Genomic DNA, 19,380 nt, shown 5'->3' on the forward strand with positions numbered 1-19,380 from the left:
TGTCTTATGAGGAGTCCTCTGGTAGCTAGCAATTGTTCCTACGACAACCGCGAAAACGACTACAACTACTACCAGGCGTCCCAGAAAAACTTCTGCCCCACATTTATTCAGAAAGAAATCTCTCACAATCCCTACGGTCGCACTTTCTATGGCAACTGTTGAAAGGCCAACAGAGGCGCCGTTCAGGACGTCTACGTCCATCATAGCTGCCACGTCATCAGGAGGGACGATCCTCCAAGACACGACCAACACAGTCACAACAGCCAGGTGGCCTCGTCGTCCTTCTCCCGCTGGCGAGAAGGACAACAACTCGGTGGACGAGGTGCCATATCGGATCGTAGGTTTGGACGGCGAGACGGGACGGGGCCAGCAGAACTACTTTGTGCCGCGGATGCCTCGAGTCCGTGAGCGAACACACAACAAGCGTATTCAGCAGCTTCTGAACGAGAAGCGGCGGCAGGACGTACTGAAAAGGCCAAGGCGGACAGACCGCTCTCCGGCTCGCTAATCTGATGCTAATGAACTGGAAGAGAGAGGACTGAGAGGGCTTCAGCTTGGTGTCTGCTGGTTTTCTTCATGTCTGTACCCAATAATCCTGTTTTCTGAATCAAATAAAGTCTCATCCAGCTCTGATGTCACTCTGACTCATCCACATCTGGATAACATCAGGTTCTGCTCGCAGAGAACACTCTGTTTCGGAGTCCAGCTGCTCAAAAAAAAAAAAACCCCAAACACAAGACTCAACCAAAAACACAATGTCTTCTGGTATCTTCAGGGTTAATGTAGCGTAAGCATTGAGGGGCTGCGGGTCAGGTTCAGTTTCAAACTGCTTTAGGTTAAAATCCAAATATAAACAGAAACCAGCAGGTGCTGCTGTTGATGTATCATTAAAACCATCAGGTGAGACCTTTGTTTTCACTACTGTAACAATAAAAAAAAGTGAAATGTATCCATGGGAATGTGAAGTGCTAAGAAAAACTGATTTATAAGAAAATATTCACAACTCTGACCAATCCTAATCCAATACTCAATGTTTTGAACTCATAGCGCCCCCTGCTGACCCCCAGACCCAATAATCATGGAATAATGAGGTTATGACATTCCACATTCTCCTCCTAAAAACATGTGGACCCTGATTTTTAGGAGAGGTACTTGGTGACTACTCAACAGTCTGTCTCACAGCTTCAAACAGATGCTCACTTGTCTAACTGAGTAAATGTGCAATGACTTTGTCACGTCATGCCTGTGAGGAGCAAATGAGGGTTTCAATGTGATCCTGTGAAGACAAACTGCATTTATTGTTCCTTTGAGGACAAATTCAGGGTTTTCAATGTGTTCCTGTGAGGACGACTCGTTTATCTTGTTTCCTGGAGGATAAACTTACAGTTAGCCGTGTGACCCTTTAAGAATAAACTCAGGGTTTACCTAAAACCCTGTGAGGATGGGGCCTGCTCTATGAACCTGTGAGGATAAACTCAGGGATTTTTTATGGTTAGCCTGCCAGAACACACTCAGGGCAGTACCCGCCCTCTAACAGCGCCCTTGACAGACAGACACAAGCACAGCGGTAAGATGGCGGCCGCCGTAGTCCGGACTCTGGGCTCCAGTTTGGCAAAAACCTCCGAGAGCTTCGCATCCACCTCTGCCAAACGTCCGTGGCCAGCAGCGGAGCCAGGTGAGCTCTGCACCGGGGTACCGAAGAGTTATAACCCGGATCAAGCTTTTGCTGGGGATTGATTGGAGACACGGAGAGCTAACAGCTAACTTAAAGTCATAGACGAATGACCCCGCCCCCTCGGCTCCTGATTGTACTCGGTTACATTCTGACCAATGGTGTGTAATATCTGCTACGATGGCTTCGGGTAACAGCCAATCAGAGCAGAGAAGGGCGGGTCGTTCTGAGGAGCTATCGGCTAACAGAAACAGTTAGCTTAGCATGAATTAAACAGCTTATGGAGAGAGAGAGAGAGAGAGATGGAGAGAGAGAGAGAGAGAGAGAGAGAGAGAGAGAGAGAGAGAGAGAGAGAGAGAGAGAGAGAGAGAGAGAGAGAGAGAGAGAGAGAGAATGAGAGAGAGGAGAGAGAGAGAGAGAGAGAGGGAGAGAGAGAGAGAGAGAGAGAGAGAGAGAGAGAGAGAGAGAGAGAGAGAGAGAGAGAGAGCACACACACACACACACACACACACACACACCAATGTTGCCTAGATGGGAACAATGCTATTGGTGTGTGATTGAAATAAGGAGCCCGGTAGCAGAGACACATCCAGTAGGATATTGTAATTTGGCGCAGGTGACCAGAATCTCATATTCTTGAAGTGTAAGGTGTTCCAGGATGATATGTCTGACCGACACCTGGTGAGGGAGGAAGTGGTGGTTAGATGGAGCTGGTGTCACTGACAAAGACGTGAAAATAGAAATAGGAAAGTGACGTTTCCCCAGCACATTGCTCAGAGGGACTCCCTGGAGGGTCGAGGGACGGCTGGGATCTGAAGGACCTGGTTACATGACATTTCAAGTGAAAATGTACCATTTTTTGCACTTCAGCTTCAGAAAAGTTTTTGATCTACACAGCAACATTTGACAAAAATGTCTGTTTACATGGAAATGGTGAAAGTGATGGAGTTTTCATGTTGGGCCCCTCGTAGGTGCTGTATGTGTTGTAATGAAACCAGACACGTAGGCTATAAACATGAACATTGGAGAATATACCACGTTCATATGGACAGATGACCAAATTGAATTGTCATGACGGTGCCACTCTGCAGGCCGCCCTTACTGCTATTGTCCATCGAGTCATGCACTGGTGGACAATATCAGCAAAAAATAGTTATTGATACGAGTGTGTGTGTGTTCCTGGCTGCATGGTTTTGATGACAGCGTTACTCAGTGTGTGTGTGTTTCCCTTGTTACAGAAACTTTGTCGAGCAGAACTACGTCACCTTGAAGAAGTCGAACCCCAACTTCCCCATCCTGATCAGAGAGTGCTCGGGAGTTCACGCTCGCATCTGGGCTCGCTACGGTGAGGTTGCCGCACGGCACCGTGGGAGTCCATCAGTGTGTGTGTGGTGATGATGATGATTATGATGTCTGTGTTTTGTGTCCTCAGACTTTGGCAAAGAGCGCAGTGTCTCAGTGGAAAACATGTCAGCCGATCAGGTGGCCGCATCTCTGCAGACTCTGGTTCAGTCCAAACCCTGACACCCACATCTGACCCCAGATGGTTCAGTCCAAACTGGGATGACCCCCCCCCCACAATCCAATCCCAGATGGACCAGTCCCCTCTGGATTCTTCTTTCTGTGAATAAATGTCAATAAAGTTGTTTCTCTGTGCATTCACTGTTTTTCTTCTTCATGGACAAAGTGTTAACGGCTTTGAAGTCTTTATAGCTTGGTAGTGGTTTCTACCTGGGCGTGTATGTCTTTGACAGTCACTTTCATGTCATTCAACATGTTATTAACAGTGTGGATCATCTCCAGATTGTTTGTGAAGCCTGAAGCTGAATCTCCGGCTGGTCCCTGCGGACCCTCAGTAGTTCCTCTCTCTGCCTGCAGGGGGCAGCAAAGCTCGGAGATATTTTTATTTATTTTTTTTTAATGCTGCAGCAAGGCCTCGCAACCAATTTTTTACACAGTTAAACCAAAGGAGTTTTGTGTCTCCAACGTTTCGTTGGATTTGATACAAGTAGTGACTAACGGTAGCAGCAGGAAACTTACTTGAACGACGTTTTGTCCACGCTGCGGTCTGGCTGTGAGCTGCAGTGTGCGGCCGCCTCCTTTAGGGGGCGCTGCTGTGGCCGTACGAACCGGAAGTGACGGGAGGTAGAAGAAGCGTACAGACTTGCAAACAAACAGAGCTAACAGATGCTAACGGTCTAACAGAACGCGCAGGACACGCAAATTGAAGTCACCAAGCTTCATTGGGTCTCCGAGGAGCTTTAAGAAGGCTTGAGGCCGAAGGAGAATTAAAACAAACTCCGCCGACATGCCTGAAAGTAAGTATATTTGCTGGAAGATTAGCAACATGCTACTCGCTGCTAGTGGCGAGCTGTATGTCTTCACTTCCATTCAACTGGAAGGAGACGTCAAAAAGTCAACATTTAAATAAATATTCCATTCATGAAGGCTGTTCTAAGCCAGTTTAAAGGTTTAAAATGGGGCCATTGGTTGGGATTGTATCGGTTCATTTTCCTGCAGGTTTAAAGCTTCATTACTCATCAGCTGAAGCCTATGGGGGTTTAAAAGAAGTAAATGCATGTATTATCCACTCAGATAATTTCATCTAAATCTAAAATCCACGTTAAACTGACGTTATTCACTATAGCTACTGCAGAAAAAGTCCACACGTTGGTTTTAAATCCGATGTACAAAAACATGTCGATGCAAGTTTTTAGCTTCATGAATGTTGTATTTGATATTTAGACTTTTAAAAAAAAATCAATTTTGTTTATCAATTTAATTTAGTCATGATTTGTCTTGGATTTAAACGTCTGGTATCCGTAGAGCTCTTTCTCCAGTAAATAACTAATGCAGAAGTATTTGATCAAAAATATATTCCATCAGTTCGTTTTTGTAATGAAAGACGGATTAACTTGAGCCATAAGCAATCTACACTTTTATAATGTGTTTGTGCTGCAGCTTCACTTCTGTCAAACATTAGAGAAATCAAATGATTACGCGGACGGTGATCAGGGCAGGAAACATGGAAACAACTCTCAGTTAGTGACACTAACACCCTGTCTGTGTGTCTTTAGCTGAGAGCTACTCCAACCCACTGGCCCCCGAGGGCCACGACGTGGATGACCACCGAGCTGCCGCTCAGTGAGTGACACACACATACACACTGCCGCCCCATGACTTTTCACACCCAGGTGTCCACACTGCGTGTGGTTAATGTGAATGTTTCTTCCTCTCGCTCTTCAGGTCCAAACTGACCAACGATGACTTCAGGAAGCTGCTCATGACACCGAGGGCGACGCCGTCTTCGGCGCCGCCCTCCAAGTCCAGGCACCATGAGTAAGTAGTGTCGAGTCGGCACGACTGTGAGCGCTTGTGCATTCTGCCGGTTCTGTAGCATCAGAAACTTGGGGGGGGCAGATTAAATGTCAAAACCGCTGAAGAGAATGAAAAGATTTGTTGAAATCATAAACAAGACAGATTCAGATTCAGACACCTTTATTTATCGCACATGGGGCAATTAATTTACAGTATCCCTGTGTGTGCGTTTACATACATGCATACATTCCGTCATCAGTCAGTCAGGAATGAGCTTGTGACATGGGGAAATGTCAGAACACAAGAAATCAATAAAACCAGACAAGATAAGACAACCACAAGGCGTTGAGATAGTAAGAATAGTAATAAAAACATAATAAACAAGACAAGGATAATGCAGTTCAAAGAAATGTACGCTAATTGAAATATAAAAAGATGGTCAAAGCAGGAGAAAAGACCTCCATGAGGTGCCTCTCCCATCTGATTTGAATGGGACATTTCGTTGCGTTGATCTTTTCCATTTATTTGTGATTCATTCAAAAACGGTTAAAGACTCTGCGTGTTCTTACCTGCTAATAAGGAGTCCGTGTTCTAACACAGAGCCCTGAGGAACTCCCGTTTGCTCTGCCTCTTGTTGAACGTCACTAAGCGATCTTGATGTTTCCCAGAATGCCGAGGGACTACAATGAGGACGAGGACCCTGCAGCGAGGAGGAGGAAGAAGAAGAGGTGAGTCGACCACCCGTCACGACGTACGAGCGTCCACAGTGCGTCCACAGTCCCAACTGCTGACGGCCGGCGCGTCTGTGTCACAGTTACTACGCCAAGCTGCGTCAGCAGGAGATGGAGCGCGAGCGCGAGCTGGCCGAGAAGTATCGAGACCGAGCCCGAGAGAGACGAGACGGCGTCAACAAGGACTACGAGGAAACGGAGCTCATCAGCACCACGGCCAACTACAGGGCCGTGGGACCCACCGCCGAGGCGTGAGTACCGCCGCACGCCTCCACCTCTCTCTCCTTCCTGCCCTGGCTCTCGCGTCACCTCACAGCGTGTGGCGGCGTCGTCGTCGTTGTCATTGATGCAGGGACAAGTCGGCGGCGGAGAAACGTCGGCAGCTCATCCAGGAGTCCAAGTTCTTGGGTGGTGACATGGAGCACACTCACTTGGTGAAAGGTCTGGACTTCGCCCTGCTGCAGAAGGTCAGACTGGAGCTCCTCGGCTCGTTCTCTCAGGAAGGGACCCGCCACCTCTACACCTGTTCACGTGTGTGTGTGTGTGTGTTATAGGTGAGGGCTGAAATCACCAGCAAGGAGAAGGAAGAAGAAGACATGATGGAGAAAGTCCAGAAGGAGGCAAAGTATGAGCAAAAGCACCGGTTTATCAGACGAAGTCCTGCTGAAGCTTCATCTATAAGTGTGTGTGTTTGTGTGTGTGTGTTTGTGTGTGTATGTGTGTGTAGGAAAGACGTGGAGCCTGAGGAGAAGATTGAGTTCAAAACCCGTCTGGGTGAGTGTGACCGTCGTCTCTTTGAATAATGTCGAGTCGGGGGGGCTTCGGTGTCGGCTCGCCTCTCTGAGAGAACCGCTCAACTCCTCTGAACTCGCGACCCGACTTGGTTTTTTTTGTCGTCGGTGACGAACCATCGAGGTTCACCTGCAACGTGTCGCCCTCTGCAGGTCTGGTGGCAAACTGCAGTATGTAGGATGGGGCCTGTTATTGAGAGCGATGGAGTGCAGGTTCAGGCGGTTTTGTATTGACCCCCCCCTCCCCCCCGTGTCCTCAGGCCGGAGTATTTACCGCATGGTCTTCAAGACGGGCACCTACGAGAGGAACGAGCTGTTCCTCCCCGGTCGGATGGCCTACGTGGTGGACCTGGACGACGAGTTCACCGACACCGACATCCCCACCACTCTGATCCGCAGCAAAGCCGACTGTCCCAGCATGGAGGCGAGTCTGAGTAATCTGATTACATGCTTGGGCGTGCCAGCAGCACTCTATAAGGTGACCCCGTGTCGTCTTGTCCCCCCCCCCCCCCCCCCCCACAGGCCCAGACCACTCTGACCACCAACGACATCGTCATCTCCAAGCTGACTCAGATCCTGTCCTACCTGAGACAGGGCACGCGCCACAAGAAGATCAAGAAGAAGGACAAAGGTGAGCCGCGGGCGGTGCACTCGCCCCGTCCTCCCGAGCGCGAGCGTCCTCTCACCTCGCTTTGTCTTTCAGGGAAACTGGACGACAAGCGAGCTCCCGAGGCCGACCTCAGGTCAGTCCCCCGTGTCCCCGTCTGTCCCCGTCCTGTCCGGCAGACGCGGGCAGCTCAGTGTTTGTCCTGCGTTTCAGTATCTTTGACGACATCGGGGACTACATCCCGTCCACCACCTCGTCCTCCAAACCAGCCAAAGAGAAGGATCGACACCGGGACCGAGAGCGAGACCGGGAGAGGGAGAGGGAGAGGGAGAGAGAGAGGGAGAGGGAGCGGGAGAGGGAGAGGGAGGAGGACAGCAAGAGCCGCAGACACGCCTACTTCGAGAAGCCCCGGGCAGACGAGCAGCAGGTCAGACGCGCACACACACACACACACACACAACAAGGTGAGAGGGAGCTGATTCTAACTAACTGTGTCTCTACTCAGGCGCTGGAGGTCGATACAGGTAAGCCTCATTTCTGTGTTTTAATTCAAATGTCTTCACATGACGATCAATTTTCAAAACTCACTGATATGTGTGTGTGTGTGTGTGTGTTTGTTTGTTTGTTTGTTTGTTTTTCAGGCCCGAGTTCAGTCAGAGAGCAGATAAAGTTGATCAATGAGAAGTTTGCAGGAGCTGCAGGCAGCCAATGGCAGGACCAGGAGCCATATCCTTCACTACTATTGGTGGATGGGGCGGAGTGGGCGGGGCTTCCTGTGTTGATGGCTGTGTTACTGTAGTATTTCTTTAACGCCACACTACCGGACCCGGGAGGAGAGACTCTGGCAAGGAGCAGCTGGGGGATTTCTTTGGAGGGTCGAACTCCTACGCGGAGTGTTACCCCGCGACGTAAGTACGCGCCTTGCCCACGGCGTGTGACCGGTGGGCGTGTGATTCAGGGTGACCGGGTGAAAAACCCAACCCTCTCTCTGTCTCTGTAGGATGGATGACCTGGCAGTGGACAGTGACGAGGAGGTGGACTACAGTAAAATGGATCAGGTAACTCCACCTCCCAGCATGCAGTGCGGCTCACTTTGCACTGTGTGTATGACCCCGTGTGTGTGTGTGTGTGTGTGTTGCAGGGTAATAAGAAGGGTCCTTTGGGTCGTTGGGACTTCGATACTCAAGAGGAATATTCAGACTACATGAACAACAAGGAGGCTTTGCCCAAGTAGGTGTTTTTGTTTGTTTGTTTTTTTTTTACTTCTGCAGTGACTGACAGGCAGCATATTGTGTGATTTAAGTTCTCATCGGTTACGGAGTTTCACATGATTGGGTTTAACCCTCAGCAGTGACTGACAGGCCGCTGTTTTGTAATTAAAGCCTTAGCAGTAACTGGCAGCAGATTGTGATTAAACCAACAGCAGACAAGCAGAGGGCACTGATTAAACCCTCAGCTGTGACTGACAGGCAGCAAACTGTGTTTAAAACCCTCAGCAGTGACTGACAGGCAGCAAACTGTGGTTAAAACCCTCAGCAGTGACTGACAGGCAGCAAATTGTGGTTAAAACCCTCAGCTCCGACTGACAGGCAGCAAACTGTGGTTAAAACCCTCAGCTCTGACTGGCGGGTAGCAGACCGTGTGTGTGAGACGGTGCAAATTGTCTCCGCAGGGCCGCATTTCAATACGGCATCAAGATGTCTGAAGGCAGAAAGACTCGACGCTTCAAGGAGACAAACGAGAAGGCTGAGCTCGACCGACAGTGGAAGAAGATCAGCGCGGTGAGATACAGACTCGTGGACAAACACAAACAAGTAAAGATAACCTGCTCGCTTTGGACTCAGCTCAACTGCTTCTTTTTCAGATCATCGAGAAGAGAAAGAAGATGGAGGCTGACGGGTGAGCACTGAAACATTGACGTTCACCTCTGATTATTAATTCATCGGCCCACAGTCCCTGTGACGGAAGCGATATGGGTTGGGGCACAAACAAGAAAAGTGTGTGTAAACATGGTTTATCCTTCTCTTTTCCAGGGTGGACGTGAAGAGGCCAAAGTACTGAAGATGTTTTTTTTGTTTTGTTTATTTCTTCATCAGGTTGAAATTGTGATTTTGTGTTATTCCGCTTGTATCGTACCGGTTGTACATCAACAACACGGCCAATAAAAACATGACGACCCAGTTTGTTTCTGGACTGAACCTGCTGTCGTGGCTCAGTGGGGGGGTTGTTTGTGTTTGTGTGTGGTTGAGAGATCAAACTGTTTCTTAATGTATTCATAATCAACTCCATGTATTAATGCAACGTTAGCAACAAGGCTAATGAGTGGTGCTTAATCTGTGTGTGTGTGTGTGTGTTACTAATGAGGTCTCGGAGCTCCGCCCACAAGACGTGTGTTTGTGTTGGACGAACATCAAACACAAAGTTTTGATTTTTGTGTTTTGGAAGATCAGAAAGATCAACTGACGGCTCAGACGAACAATGGAGGCGTGTTCATTAACCTCGTTATTGTTCCTACTGAAGCTGTTCTTACAAGAAGTTTCAGTGCCGTTAACTCTGCCTGAACCTCACAAACAACAATGTGTTTTTCCTCAAGTCAGAGCGCAAGCATTAAAGAATCGGCTTCACCTTTTAAAGTCAAACATGAGTTTATTGTTTTTCAACCAACTGACCACACGTCGTCGACCACAGGAGCCGATCAGAAGTCCCACCTCAAAGAGAGCGAGCAATCAGAAAACGGGAATGGCAAAAATCCCTGCGAGGTCGGGAGCCGTCACTTGAAATGTCTTGACTTCAAACAATTATCTTCATACCAAATAATCCGGTGTCAAAGACGCCTCTTCAGTACAGCCGACTCGGTTTATCGTTTGTGGAAACCTCGATCCAGAAACTAATCAAAATGAACACGTCAGTATTTACACGTTACAAATACTTGATGTATAAAAACAGAGCTCATTAAACAAGCCGCCACCCATCCATGACATCATGTTACATTCTCCTGGGATGCTGGAGTTTTATAGTCCACAGACGCCATAATAATTAAACTTCATCGTCTGTTTATAGGAATATCTGTGTACTCCTATTGTTAATGTGTATAGCATATTGTTCTTATTTCCCTTATATGTGTGTGTGTGTGGTTTCATTACAGAGATAATCAACAGCACCAACTGGTGGACCAACAGGTAACTACAGTTTCCACGTAAATAGACGTCGTATCAACATGAGACTTTTCTGAAACAAAAAACGCAAAAACAACACATTTTCACTTGAAAACAGGTCCTCAGAATACGTTCTGGGCTGTGACTTGTTTGTTTTTAACGGTTGAGTATAGGAACTCGTTGAGCACGTGGTTTCCAATTGGATTGTCGCCTCTATGACATCATCAGACAACATGAACAAGTTAAGATTCGAAGCAGAAGAGTACTAAAACGAATGAAAAAGTTTTCAAATGTGGCTCCGCCCCCGACAGCTCCGGTTTTGGGGGTGTGGCTCCGCCTCCTGCTGTCACGGCGACATGGCTCCACCCACTGCAGGTGGCTGACGGTGACTTTAAGTCCTTGTAGTTTGCGTCTGCACACCCTGCTGTGTGAAGCTGGCAGACGTTTCCTGCAGACAAGAAGAAGAAGAAGAAGAAGTGATGATATTTTAGCGGCTCACAATCTCAGCATCATCAAACCAGGTAACACAATAGAATAAAGTACTCAAGTATTGTAATCGTTAATGATTAGCAGACATGTTGCTCTGCTTATTGTTATAATTAACTCCAGATGAGACGAGTCACCATCAGTTTCCCTGCTGTTTGTTCTCATGTTGACTCTCGGGAATCACTGCGCCTGAACACAAAAGACACCAGAAACTATTCAACCCTGCGTCGCGGTCACCTTGACGACACGGCGACAGTGACTCGCTCTCACCCGCCAGTGAGTTGCAGTGTTTCAGCGCCTGCTGCACCTCCTCCCTCCTCCTCCACTCGAAGTCCAGCGCTTCCTGCAGCCTCCGCTTCGACCTCTTCTCCTTCCTGAGCCTCTTCTGGACGGACGCTGGAGGAGGAGACGCGTGACTGACGTGTTCTACTCTCACCTGTCTCCTTTCTGACCCCGCCCCCTCCTCCCTCCCCCCCTCCCTCACCTGTGGCGTGCAGCTGGGAGCTCAGGTGCCTCTGCAGCGTCTGCCGGACGTCTCGCTCCCTCTCCAGCTCCAGTTTCAACTCTTTCCTCTCCTGCTGGCTGTGTGTGTGCTGACAGCGAGCGCTCTCTGCTGCCACCTTCAGGAGGCCCTGATACACACACGCACACACACACGGCTCACGTTTTACTGGCCGTCACCATGGTAACGGCTGTTAAAGCTTCCAGGCGTTGCACTCACCTGGATGTTGGTCAGCAGCGTTTCTGTGGACAACAGCCCCTCGGCCAATAGGAGCGGAGCGAAGGCGCCGTGTGCGTGGGTGATCGACAGCGAAGGAGAGGCGAGAGCCAGCTTCTCGTAGGCGGGTTTCAAAAGGGGGAGGGGCACCAGGCTGTTGTCTGCAGGTACGACGGGAAAAGGTAAGAACGACGCCATCAATGAGCAGAGCGTGTGTGTGTGTGTGTGTGCACACCGACCCGGCTCTGGCGTGTGCGTCCGGGTAGGCGGCGACGCCGAGGGCGACGAGGAAGCTCTGGAAGGTGAGGGGCTGGTCGGCTCCTGGGGGTGGAGCTCCTCCTCGCTGCATGAGGGAGAGTGGGCGGGGCTTCCTGGCGGAGACTCCTTGAAGGACAAACACGTCAGCGAGTGGAGACACTCGTCCCGGCACCGGCCTGTTTGTAGTGTCATTACCTTGCCGTCGTTCTCGGTCTGCGACGCGGCGGCCATGCTTGTGAAGCCACCGAGCTGAGTCATCTGGTTCAACGCCATGGCAACGCTGGCCGGTGGCAGGCCAACGGGAAGGACAGGGTGTGGCATGACCATAAAAGGAAGCTCTGCCAGACCTGAGGAGGGAGATGACGGTGGTTGGGACGTCCAATCAGAGTGCAACTTCATTTTTTTTTTTTTTTTTTTAACTCACGATTGGCCAATAGAGAACCGTGCTGATGCAAAGTACTGAGGCGCAGAGATGGCGATCCGGCAGGGGGCGCGACAACAGGGGAGTGAGAAGAATAGGGGTGCTGCTGCTCCTTGTCCCAGGATGCTTCACTTCCACCTGCTGAGAAGGAGGAGGAGGAGGAGGAGGAGGAGCAGAGGAGGAGTGAGGGTTCGGCGCACCGTCCCGGGAGCTTTTCAGACCCTGAGGACTCAAACCTGGGTCGTCGTTCTCCGGGTCGCCGTGGAAACTCATCATCATCCTCATCTTCTGCAGCTTCAGCGCTTCAGACACGGCGGTCAGACCTGAGGAGCAGGAGGACGTGGTTATGGAGGTGAGGGGGGGGGCGTGGAGCTCTGCTGTGTTGCTTAAGGAGCTCCAGAGGGAGGCGCAGGAGGAGGTGCCGCCGGGCCTTAGCGGCCTGCGCCGGATGAATAATGGATCAGCCAGCGGTCTCCAGTGATCGCGGCCGTCTCTCGCCCACTTCGCTCTCTCCCCCTGCAGCCGCTGGCCTTCTAATTGTTCCTCTAATGAACTGGTGACAGGTAATGAGGGAAGCGGCTAACAAGGGAAGTTTGGAGGGAGAGAGAAGCCGCTAACGAGCGAGCCGCCACATAATGAACGCGCCTCTCAGGGATCGGCTTGGCCTGGATTCCTTTCAGTTCGATTTTATTTATATAGCACGGAGAACAACGGAGGCATCTGACGACACTTGAACAGAGAAAAGTCCGGAACGGGAGCAGCAGGAGACGGAAAGAAAAACTCCTTTTAAACTAGAAGAAACCTGAAAAAAACCCAAGTTTCTCAAAATTACAGCTCATGCAGGATTTTTGTGTCTTCAAGACAGGCGTCGTCTGGTTTCGTACATTCTTTCTGTATCATCTGTGTAATAATGGAGGTTAATGGACCAGAACAGAGACCAGACCGTGGAACATAGTCTGTTCCTTAGTCCATCTGATCTAGTATTGGCGAGACTGAAGTCACTTCTAACAAGCAAACGTCGACAGGGTGTGATCCTGAACCCTGAGCGCGGCCTGTCAGGCGACTCAGACGCTTCCCGCCAAATGTCTTAGTTCTCCTGCAGAGTCACTGCGCTCACTCTGTGATTAGAAATATAATTAGTGCGCTTAATTAGCCAACGTCAAAATGAGTGACAGATTGGAGTCTCACCTCGGGCACTGTGTCAGACGAGAGGGTTTCAAGAATTAAAAAATAATAATGAAAGACTTGCTCAAATGAAAATGGAGAAAGATGAACCTGATCTTTTGCACTTTAGTTCTTTTCTTAAGTCTGTTTTACTCACCTGTGCGAGACAGCAGGGCGGGGCTTAGCAATCGGTGTGGGAGGAGCCTGGAGCCGTCTGCCAGGGTGGCCACGCCCAGAGTGCGCTTTGGAGGTCGACCAGGTCGAGAGCTGGGAAGCAGAGGAACACAACTTTTAATCAAACGTCCTGATTAACACAGTGACACTTCTGCCCTCTCTCCCTCCATTCTGCCCTCTCTCCCTCCATTCTGCCCTCTCTCCCTCCATTCTGCCCTCTCTCCCTCCATTCTACCCTCTCTCCCTCCATACTACCCTCTCTCCCTCCATTCAACCCTCTCTCTCCCTCCATTCTGCCCTCTCTCTCCCTCCATTCAACCCTCTCTCTCCCTCCATTCTACCCTCTCTCCCTCCATTCTACCCTCTCTCTCCCTCCATTCTGCCCTCTCTCTCCCTCCATTCTACCCTCTCTCTCCTTCCATTCTACCCTCTCTCCCTCCATTCTACCCTCTCTCTCCCTCCATTCTACCCTCTCTCTCCCTCCATTCTACCCTCTCTCCCTCCATGCTGCCCTCTCTCCCTCCATTCAACCCTCTCTCTCCCTCCATTCTACCCTCTCTCCCTCCATTCTGCCCTCTCTCCCTCCATTCTGCCCTCTCTCCCTCCATTCTACCCTCTCTCCCTCCATTCTACCCTCTCTCTCCCTCCATTCTGCCCTCTCTCTCCCTTCATTCTACCCTCTCTCTCCTTCCATTCTACCCTCTCTCCCTCCATTCTGCCCTCTCTCTCCCTCCATTCAACCCTCTCTCTCCCTCCATTCTACCCTCTCTCCCTCCATTCTACCCTCTCTCTCCTTCCATTCTACCCTCTCTCCCTCCATTCTGCCCTCTCTCTCCCTCCATTCAACCCTCTCTCTCCCTCCATTCTGCCCTCACTCTCCCTCCATTCTGCCCTCTCTCCCTCCATTCAACCCTCTCTCTCCCTCCATTCTACCCTCTCTCCCTCCATTCTGCCCTCTCTCCCTCCATTCTGCCCTCTCTCCCTCCATTCTACCCTCTCTCCCTCCATTCTACCCTCTCTCTCCCTCCATTCTGCCCTCTCTCTCCCTTCATTCTACCCTCTCTCTCCTTCCATTCTACCCTCTCTCCCTCCATTCTGCCCTCTCTCTCCCTCCATTCAACCCTCTCTCTCCCTCCATTCTACCCTCTCTCCCTCCATTCTACCCTCTCTCTCCTTCCATTCTACCCTCTCTCCCTCCATTCTGCCCTCTCTCTCCCTCCATTCAACCCTCTCTCTCCCTCCATTCTGCCCTCACTCTCCCTCCATTCTGCCCTCACTCCCTCAATTCTACCCTCACTCTCCCTCCATTCTGCCCTCTCTCCCTCCATTCTGCCCTCTCTCCCTCAATTCTACCCTCACTCTCCCTCCATTCTGCCCTCTCTCCCTCCATTCTGCCCTCTCTCCCTCTATTCTGCCCTCTCTCCCTCTATTCTGCCCTCTCTCCCTCTATTCTGCCCTCACTCTCCCTCCATTCTGCCCTCTCTCTCCCTCCATTCTGCCCTCTCTCCCTCCATTCTGCCCTCTCTCCCTCCATTCTGCCCTCACTCCCTCATTCGGCCCTCTCTCCCTCTATTCTGCCCTCACTCTCCCTCCATTCTGCTCTCTCTCTCCCTTCATTCTGCCCTCACTCTCCCTCTATTCTGCCCTCACTCCCTCCATTCTGCCCTCACTCTCCCTCCATTCTGCCCTCACTCCCTCCATTCTGCCCTCCCTCCCTCCATATTGTCAGGTGTCACACAGTAATGAGAGTTTCTGGCTGAAGCTTCAGTTCTTTGTCTCTTTTGTTTGACTTATAAGAGGAGAGCTGCAACCTGAAGGCAGGTTTTAGTTTTATTTTAATTGTAGAAACTAGTTTTCTCTGACTGGAAGGCTCTCTCTGTACAATGTCATCACTAATAAACGAGGCTACGAGAGAGAGAGAGAGGTTTTCTTTGACAGCCGCGAGAGCCAGGGAACTGAGTGAAGGTATCATCAATCACCACTCCACTCTGACTGCCGTGTTCACCTACTTCATGCCGTCCACAAACAAAGCGCCTCATCGGTGTCTGAGGCCCGACCACCTCAGCACCCAGAGGAGTCGTTCAAGGAAGAGCCAGAATGCTTCATGATGTTTTAGCTTGGTGAAATCCATGCTGCTGGAAAACACACGGACACGCTGTTTCCTTCCTTGTTCTCCAAGTCGATGGTCATTTTCGCTTGGCCGAACAGGAAGCTGAATACTTTGCGCTTTGGCTTTTTGTTTCTTTCTGTACTTGTCGGTCAAAATGAGAAGCTGGCAACTTCTCCAAACACCGGGTTGGAACGATAAATCAGTCTGACACCACCGCCTCTTGGAGAAGCCAAAAGCGGGAATCACAGATCAGCGTATCTTCTTACCAGACAGTCGACATACTTTAAGACATCTGCTGTGAAAACAAGGAAAACCGATCTGGGAAGGACCCTTTGGGTGAACTCATCTGGTGGTCCCAGATAAAGTCCACCATGACAGACTGTATGCTGGAGAGCAAATCAACAGGAGGGTCTGAACATGGCAGCTGGCACCGCAGCATGAAGGACACCCAAGTTGTTGATGTTGATTCTCTCTTGAAAAGACACGTCGGTCAAATCCATCTCCAGCTCTTCAAATGGCCCTTAACCTTCTCAAGGTTGTTTTTTGAGCTACCAAATATTTGACCACCTCCCCCAGAACCCCCCCCCCCCCCCCACACACACACATTTGTTGTGTAAAAAATGGTCTATAATCAAAGGGTATAACTTCCCTAAGCTCAAGCCAATGTTAATCTTCTGTACACTGTCAATGTTGAAAGACTTGGATCTTGGTTAGGATATTGAAAGACAAACCCGGTGGCCTACAGTTCCTGCCACAAGTTCCTGTTGTCAACCCAGTGAAAAGACGTTTCTTGGTCCAAAGAAAACAGACCAAGAAAACAACCCGGTGAACCAGAGAAGTCCCAAATATCCCCACCCATCAGCCTGCTGGGTTCACAGTGTGATATCTTCAATGATATGATCCATCAATGCCGTTAAGTCCACAAGTCAACACTTTGGACAATAGCTTGGAGCCCGTGCGTGATATGGAGACAGGTCACCGCAGGACGTTTTATAACAATTAGCAGGGCGACCGTTTATCCCAGGGACCGTTACTTGGTATGTATGTGCAGCATCTTGTTTCAGCTCGTCCTCAAAATGTACATTTGAGTTGAAAATGAATAAATAAAATCAAGAGAAACAGACCGATGCTGATCAGACTACATGTGTTTAAAGATCCACATCACCATGGTGACCACGGCGCCCCCCCCCACCCATGTTATTGTGAGGACACACACACACACACACACACACACACACACACACACACACACACACACACACACACACACACACACACAGGTCAGGGTTTGATTGGCAGTTATAAAAGAGCCCGCCCATATGTACAGTAAATTAAATTCCTCAGGACTGTGTGTGTGTGTGTGTGTGTGTGTGTGTGTGTGTGTGTGTGTGTGTGTGTGTGTGTGTGTGTGTGTGTGTGTGTGTGTGTGTGTGTGTGTTCCCACACTTAATTAAATTGGAACAAACGGTGTTCTATGTAGTGTGTACACACACACACACACACACACACACACACACACACACACACACACACACACACACACACACACACACACACACACACACACACACACACACACACACACAAGACACCCAGTCAGTCATCAATCTCATATCATGACCTAATCTGATGTGTGTGGCCAACCTTCACGCAAGAACACACACTATAAATCCTCCATGATGTTTTTTTTTTTTTTATAACCTTAAATTCAGATTGATATTTGGAGCTTTAATTTAAATTCAGACTCATTCTGAAAACAAATCTATCGCAGAGAATAATGACCACAAAATACAGAAACCTAACGATGAGGTGGATAAATATTGCAGTTGGTTTTAGTGTGAAGAGAAAAGGAGAGGTGTTATGAGCCATGAAACAAGAATAAACCTCAAATTCTTCACCTTTAATTTTTTTTCAAATGAATTCCTTCTCTTTTAATCAGAAAATGTTTCATTCTTTTTAGACGAGAAACAGTTTTTCTGACATATTTGTTTCCCCCATTTTTTTCTCTTTAATGTGATTCACAATGCTGAAATATTTTTGGTGAATTCTGTGTTTTCATTGTTGTTATTGCAAAGTGCACGGGAACACAATTCACGTATTGAATCTTTTCTGAGTTAATATAATAATGTCTGGCTTGTAATTGAACCACCTCTGATCTGATCATTAGCTTATTAAACAAATGTGTGTATTCTCCAGGATTTGATCTTTACCAATATCTATACCTATATTTACTTAATCTATATTTATCTATTATCTTTCCTGTGCCTTCATTTTCATTATTATTATTAATGTTGTCACATAGTGTGTTTTTTTGTGTGTTCTAGATTTTTATCTTTATCCTTCCATCCTATAAGAAACTGTTGTTTTGGTGCAGAACGTGTACTTAAAAGCATTTTAGTGCACATTACAATTGTTGTGTGTGACGAATAAAGGACTTTGCTTGACTTAAGCGTGAAGTCAGTGAGAAATTCTTTACTTTTCCGGCTTCTTTGTTTGAATGTCGGTTACTTCAAATTGTATTTATTTGTTTTAGCTCAAATGTTCTGGTTTTTTTTATTAACATGTTTTCCTGTTTCAATGAAATATCTCTATAGCTTTTGTTTGATGGGTTTTCTATCTCAATGCTTTTTCATCAAAAATGTTTTTTTGGGGGGCGTAATTCCTTTTCAATGTATTATTACTGTTATTATTATTATTATTATTATTATTACAGTTATTATTCATATTTTACGTTAAATGTTTTTTATTTTAAAAAAAATATTTTAAATACTACTAATGTTTAATGTAAATAAATAAATAAAATACATTTTCCGGTTTTTAGTTCCATTATTTGTCTGCCTGGATGTTTGGGGGTTTTAACTTTAAGCGTCTGTTTGTTTTCCAGTTGGAGCGTGTGTCCCCCCCCCCCCCCACCCCACCCCACCCCCCACCCGGAGCCGGGCCCTCACCTGGCGCTGGTGCAGTCCCGGTACAGCGTCTCGAAGTCGGGCCTGCTGAGGAGCTTGCAGCGGTTGACCCCGGGCTGGATGGCCCCGAGGCCCCGCAGCACGCGCACCTGCTCCACGGTGCAGACCACCGGGCTGAGCCGCAGCCGCTTCAGCTTGGTGTAGACGGTGTGCAGGCCGCCCACCAGCTGCCGCAGGAACAGCTGGAACACCTGCGGCAGGCACAGCAGCTCCTCCGCGCCGCCCGAGCGGAACGACGCCACCTGCCGCCCGCGCACCTCGACCAGCCGGCACTCCGCCAGCGGGACGGGGCCCGCGGGAGGGGCGCCGCACGGCGGGTCCGACCGGGCCAGGGAGGCTGCCATGTCCGGGGAAGAAAAGTGACTTTTACTGTCTGTCTTCACTGTCTGGCGTGTTTTTACTCACTCTCTCTCTCTCGCTCTCTCTCTCGCTCTCGCTCTCTCTCTCTCTCTCTCTCTCTCTCAGCCAATCAGATGCAGGGACCACAGACGGACAGGCCTCCCATTGGAGGAGGACGAGTTCTTCATCCATCCTGAATCCACCCTGAGGTCGGTCCCAGGTCAGCCTGAATCTATCTATCTATCTATCTATCTATCTATCTATCTATCTATCTATCTATCTATCTATCTATCTATCTATCTATCTATCTATCTATCTATCTATCTATCTATCTATCTATCTATCTATCTATCTATCTGCCTGCCTGTCTCTCTGTCTCTCGGTCTCTCTGTCTGTCTGTTTGTCTGTTTGTCTGTTTGTCTGTCTATGTACACATCAGACCGTACATTGAAGTTAGATTTGCATTAATT

At 48.9% G+C, this 19,380-nt stretch overlaps 3 protein-coding genes across 3 annotated transcripts; 2 read left to right on the top strand and 1 right to left on the bottom strand.

Annotated features, from left to right (window-relative positions):
* Positions 1-1,572: 1,572 nt before the first annotated feature.
* On the top strand, positions 1,573-3,328 carry ndufa2 (NADH:ubiquinone oxidoreductase subunit A2; the record flags this gene model as incomplete). The annotated part of the gene is given in 4 exon segments (XM_080509335.1): positions 1,573-1,606; positions 1,609-1,675; positions 2,911-3,017; positions 3,105-3,328. Coding segments are annotated over 4 exon segments (300 nt in total). The 3' UTR covers positions 3,197-3,328.
* Positions 3,329-3,818: 490 nt separating this feature from the next.
* On the top strand, positions 3,819-9,299 carry ik (IK cytokine). Its single transcript, XM_080509337.1, has 20 exons — positions 3,819-3,990; positions 4,750-4,816; positions 4,919-5,011; positions 5,659-5,718; positions 5,805-5,972; positions 6,074-6,188; positions 6,276-6,346; positions 6,449-6,495; positions 6,773-6,936; positions 7,035-7,143; positions 7,216-7,255; positions 7,333-7,546; positions 7,625-7,643; positions 7,761-7,878; positions 7,953-8,027; positions 8,120-8,177; positions 8,261-8,349; positions 8,792-8,900; positions 8,984-9,018; positions 9,153-9,299. The coding sequence occupies exons 1-20, from the start codon at positions 3,981-3,983 to the stop codon at positions 9,178-9,180; spliced, it is 1,689 nt and encodes a 562-aa protein (XP_080365463.1). The 5' UTR covers positions 3,819-3,980; the 3' UTR covers positions 9,181-9,299.
* Positions 9,300-9,888: 589 nt separating this feature from the next.
* On the bottom strand, positions 9,889-18,915 carry LOC308139157 (dachshund homolog 2-like; the record flags this gene model as incomplete). The annotated part of the gene is made up of 11 exons (XM_080508502.1): positions 9,889-10,722; positions 10,898-10,949; positions 11,031-11,156; positions 11,245-11,392; positions 11,482-11,639; positions 11,718-11,862; positions 11,932-12,083; positions 12,161-12,298; positions 12,358-12,480; positions 13,479-13,588; positions 18,554-18,915. The coding sequence occupies 10 exons, from the start codon at positions 18,913-18,915 to the stop codon at positions 10,900-10,902; spliced, it is 1,512 nt and encodes a 503-aa protein (XP_080364628.1). The 3' UTR covers positions 9,889-10,722; positions 10,898-10,899.
* Positions 18,916-19,380: the final 465 nt, after the last annotated feature.

The sequence above is a fragment of the Blennius ocellaris genome (assembly GCF_963422515.1).
Source record: "Blennius ocellaris genome assembly, chromosome: 14".
NCBI lineage: Eukaryota > Metazoa > Chordata > Actinopteri > Blenniiformes > Blenniidae > Blennius > Blennius ocellaris.